Below are 4,296 nucleotides of genomic sequence, written 5' to 3'. Positions count from 1 at the left end.
TATCCACAAACGGGCAGGCACCATCGGGGGCAGGCTCGAGGAGGAGGATTGCAGATTTACAGTGCACCCAATCTCCCCTGCTCTGAAACTTCCCCAGCATGGCCAGCTTCTCAGGTGCAGACCCAGAAAACTGGGCCTTTGAGTTCCACAGGCAACAGGGGTTCAGACACCCCAGGACGTCAGCCAGAGCAGGATGCAGGAGAGAGAGGTGACTGAAGACAGAGGAGTATGAACGGGAAGGAGCAGAAGGAAGGTATGGGAGGAATGGAGCGGTGTCAGAGTAGGAGTTGGGTGGCAGACAAGGGAAATTCTAACACCCATGGGCCGTATAGAAACCAAGGGAGGCACCACTCCCCAGACATCAGTACTGCTCAGCTCAGGGGAGCTGAGAACTGACAGTTCCAAGAAAAATTGAGAGACACCTGGCTATCCACACCCACCGCCATCACAACTGGTAGGCCTTGGTTGTGCGTCCTTCAAAACTTTGAAACATACTTGTACATATACTTAAATGAATTCTCATATATTACATAGGATTGACTGGTGTGTGTGCGTGTGCCCACGCACGCGAGTGATTTAACTTACAAATGTGAATCCAAAGCCATCGTTCTGCAACTTGCAGTTTGAAGTCAGGCGGATGCTTTCGAAAGCTGTGAGAATGGCCTGATGCATTCCGTTAGACTGCCACGCTTTATGCTACTGGATGCTAAGCCACGTTGCATTCATCCATTTCCTTACTGACGGGAATTTGGAGTGTTCCCAGTTTTTCCCGTCACCAACACCCTTGTGCATGTGTTCTTGTACACTACAGGTACCAGCGTGTCTCCGGAAGAAGTACCAGGCAGCGGACTTGCAGGAGCATAGAGGAAATAGATTCTTTTTTCCTTCCTTTTAAAGATCTTGGGCTAAAAGCAAGGACTCTGGAGTCAGATTGATTGGTTTCAATCCTGCCGCTGATCCCCACGAGCCGAATGACCTTGGGCCAGTGGCCGAACCTCTCACTGCCTGTTTCCTCACCGGTAAGAGGCCAGTAATAGTTGGTACTATAGTTAAAGGCGTGTCACGCGGATGCATTATTATTTATGCCCAGCGCTTAGAAGAGTGCCAGGCACAGAGTCCGTGCCAGCACTAAGTTGCTTTCAATGGATTCTGCCAAATTACCTCCCAAATGCGTCTCTTGCACCACCGCCACAGGGGTTTGCTCCTAACCTCTCCCACCCTCGGAATGGTTAAGCTCTTTGAAGGCTGTCAACCTAGTGTGTGAAACCCGATTCGTGGTTTTAGTTCACATCTCCAGGATCAGCGGTGGGGAGCATCTTTTGGGGCGTAACTGGCCACTGCGATTTCCTCTTCTTTGAATTTGCCTCAGAGAGGGCGAAGGGCTGATGGAGCGAGGCCAACCCCAAGTCTATCCGGCAAACCCGCCTGCCAATAACGTCTGCTGAGCCACATTTGATGGAGCAGTTGAGACAGAGACCTTACAGAACGAAAATACGATCCCTTTGCTCTCTGGCCGACCCCCGATCACTGACTGCGGGACTCCTGTGCCCATTCTCCTGTTGGGTCGTAAGGCTTGCGGTGGAAGGGAGGCTGGCAAACGCTTTCGGCGCGTGCTAGGCATCCAGCGCCTCCATCTTGACGTTTCATCCTCACCACCCCTGGAGCCCGGCGCCCTCACTCCCCGACGCCCTCGACCCCCTGTATAGATGGGAACCGGAGACTCACAGCTGTGACTCTAACCGGAAAGGGGAGGCGGGACAGGAGGAGGCGGGCCCAGAGGCTTGACAGAGGGAAGCACTCCCACCATCCCCTTCACCAGCCAACTGCCCGGACCGCCCACGGGCTTGCGAACAAACCAGAGGCCCTCGACCCCATTGGTTAGGCTTCGAGGGGGCGGGCGAACAAGGCGCCCGCTGGTTGGCGGGGGCCTGACCAATGAGGAGGCTGCTGCGGGGCCGTGGGAGGCGCGCGGAAAGTGGCGCGTCCTTTCTTTTGAGGCGAGCTCGTGCGGCGCGTGAGGTGGCTGACGCAGCCTTCTGAGCGCCGCACGCCTAGCCCGCCGTGACCGCGACCGCGACTCGGGCCATCGACCGTCGCCCCGGTTCCGGGGCCGCCCGGGTCGTGACATGAGCTCCCCGGATGAGGTGTCTGTGTGGAGAAGGCGTGTCCGCCCAAAGGGCAGGGAGCGGGCCGGCGTCCGCGCGGCCGGCCCCGCAGTCCCGCGTGGACCCGACCCAGATCCCAAGCCTGGGGAGCCGCGGAGCGGCGAGGGCGGAGGCCGCTTCCTGGACCCCAAGGGCTTCCAGTCGAAGCGGGAGATGCTGGAAGCGCGAGGGCCTGTGCTGTGGGGCCGCGAAGGCGGACCTGGCTCCCCAGATGACCACGCGAGGGACCTCCTGGACCTGATCGAGGAGTCTGAGGAGGCCGAGGTGGCCAACCTGCAGCAGCTGACCGACCAGGATGTGCTGGGCGTCCGCAGATACCCGGACCCCGAGGGCTTCGAGTCTGAGCCGGAGATGCTGGAAGTGCGAGGGCCGGTGCTGTGGGGCCGCGAAGGCGGACCTGGCTCCCCAGATGACCACGCGAGGGACCTCCTGGACCTGATCGAGGAGTCTGAGGGGGCCGAGGAGGCCAACCTGCAGCAGCTGACCGACCAGGACGCGCTGGGCGTCCGCAGATACCCGACCCCGGAGAGCTCCACCGCCTTCGAAGAGTCCACCGGGTTGACACTGAGCTTCGAGGAAGTTCCCGGCGGTCGAGGAGAGCCCGGCCAGAGCTGTGGGGAGGCGCCGACGGCTCCAGCCAGCCCTCTCCACCTCAGTGGGCCTGAAGCGGGCCGGGCCTTGGGGAACCCTAAGAGAGGCACTAAGCGTAGGTTGAACGTGGCTGCGGATCGCCAGCGGCGCTCCGCGGAAGGCCTGACCTGGCTGCTGTCCGACTCCGAGTCCTCAGATGAATTCAGTGAGACACAGCTGATGACGGTGAGCACTTATCCCAGAGGAGGAGGCCACGCCAAGCCCAGCAGACCCGAGGATCCCGGGGACACTCCCAGACACTCGAAGTTCCAAGCCAGGGAGAATTTCCTTCACGTGACAGGCTCTTCCCTGTCGTCGGCTCCGCGAGGACTCTCTTCGGTTGTGGAAAGGCAGGGCGTGGGAGAGCAGGGCATCTCTTCCCCTAAGAAAATGCAGAGCGTGCTGTGGGGGAAGGGGGGCAGCAAGCCCAGCTACCCGGGAGCTGCTGCTGCTGCTGCTGCTTCTGCTTCTGCTTCTGCTGCTGCTGCAGGTGGCCTGCCGCGGGTCACTCCTAGGAAGAACGGAGCCCAGGAGAAGAAATCCGTCGGGGGAGCATGCAAACTTGCCCTGGGGGGAACCTTCCGTTCCCGGGGTCAGCGAATCTCGGCAACTCCCGTGGAACCGGCCACCTTCCCCCCAATCTCTGGTATTCCGCAGCCTGGGAGACCCAAGAGTTATACCTTACTCCTTTCGGGAACCAAACAGTCCAAGCACAGCGGCGCTGGGAAGAAATCCGTGGTCAGTTGGGCAAAGGAGTCTGAGGCGGTGTCGGGAGAAGATAAGGACACAAATAGAGACCCAGCCCCAAAGGGCCAGGTGAGTAGGCCATGCTCCTCCTCTCTCCCCACTCTTCCCCCCCCCTACAGCACCCAGGGCACACGTCTTCACCCATGCTGCCTCTGTCCACTCCTCAGAGGTCAGCATTGGGTGCCCCTCGGTCACTGGGTCATTACGATGCCACATCGGGCTCCTTTTCCTAGGGACAAACATTAAGGTAGCACTTCGGGTATCCTGGGCCCGGTTCTCCACCCTTGGCCTCTTTCCAGCCTCCTCTGAGAGACTTGGGCTGGGATGGAAGGGAGGGCTGGTAGCTGAATTGGGTAGGGGGATCCCTTAAAACCTTCCCCGGAAAGCCTCAGTATTTAGACTCACCAGCTTCCCGAATCCTCCTTCCTAGCTGTTCCCCAGACCTTCCTTGCAGGAGGCCTGGGCTTTCTCAGTGTCCCACTGTTGTCCCTAGATCAGCTCTGCCTGCTGGCCTGGGGATGACAGAGGGTGAAAGTGCTAATGAGATCAGCCTTTCAATTCCCTTCCCAATTCCCTGCCTCACCCTGGCGGGAATCACACATCTCTCTCTCTCTCACTCTCTCTCCCTCTCTCTCTCTCTCCCCCCCCCCCCACACACACATACACACACACACACTTCCTTAGTCCAAATCGGTGAGAAATTTTTGTTTCAGCTGCTAACTCACAGGCCAGGGACATCTTGTCTGCGCATGCA

General features: G+C 59.1%; 1 protein-coding gene across 1 annotated transcript in view; it reads left to right on the top strand.

Annotated features, from left to right (window-relative positions):
- Positions 1–228: 228 nt before the first annotated feature.
- Positions 229–4,296, top strand: part of LOC116747109 (uncharacterized protein CXorf49 homolog) — a 4,559-nt gene continuing 491 nt past the window's right edge. The window contains exons 1-2 of the mRNA XM_032618922.1: positions 229–253; positions 2,056–3,611. Coding sequence (XP_032474813.1) covers positions 229–253; positions 2,056–3,611 — 1,581 coding nt within the window. The remainder of the gene's footprint in view (positions 254–2,055; positions 3,612–4,296) is intronic.

Source organism: Phocoena sinus, chromosome X, assembly GCF_008692025.1.
Source record: "Phocoena sinus isolate mPhoSin1 chromosome X, mPhoSin1.pri, whole genome shotgun sequence".
NCBI lineage: Eukaryota > Metazoa > Chordata > Mammalia > Artiodactyla > Phocoenidae > Phocoena > Phocoena sinus.
The sequence above is the reverse complement of the archived record's forward strand: the minus strand, read 5'-3'. Positions and strand labels throughout refer to the sequence as shown.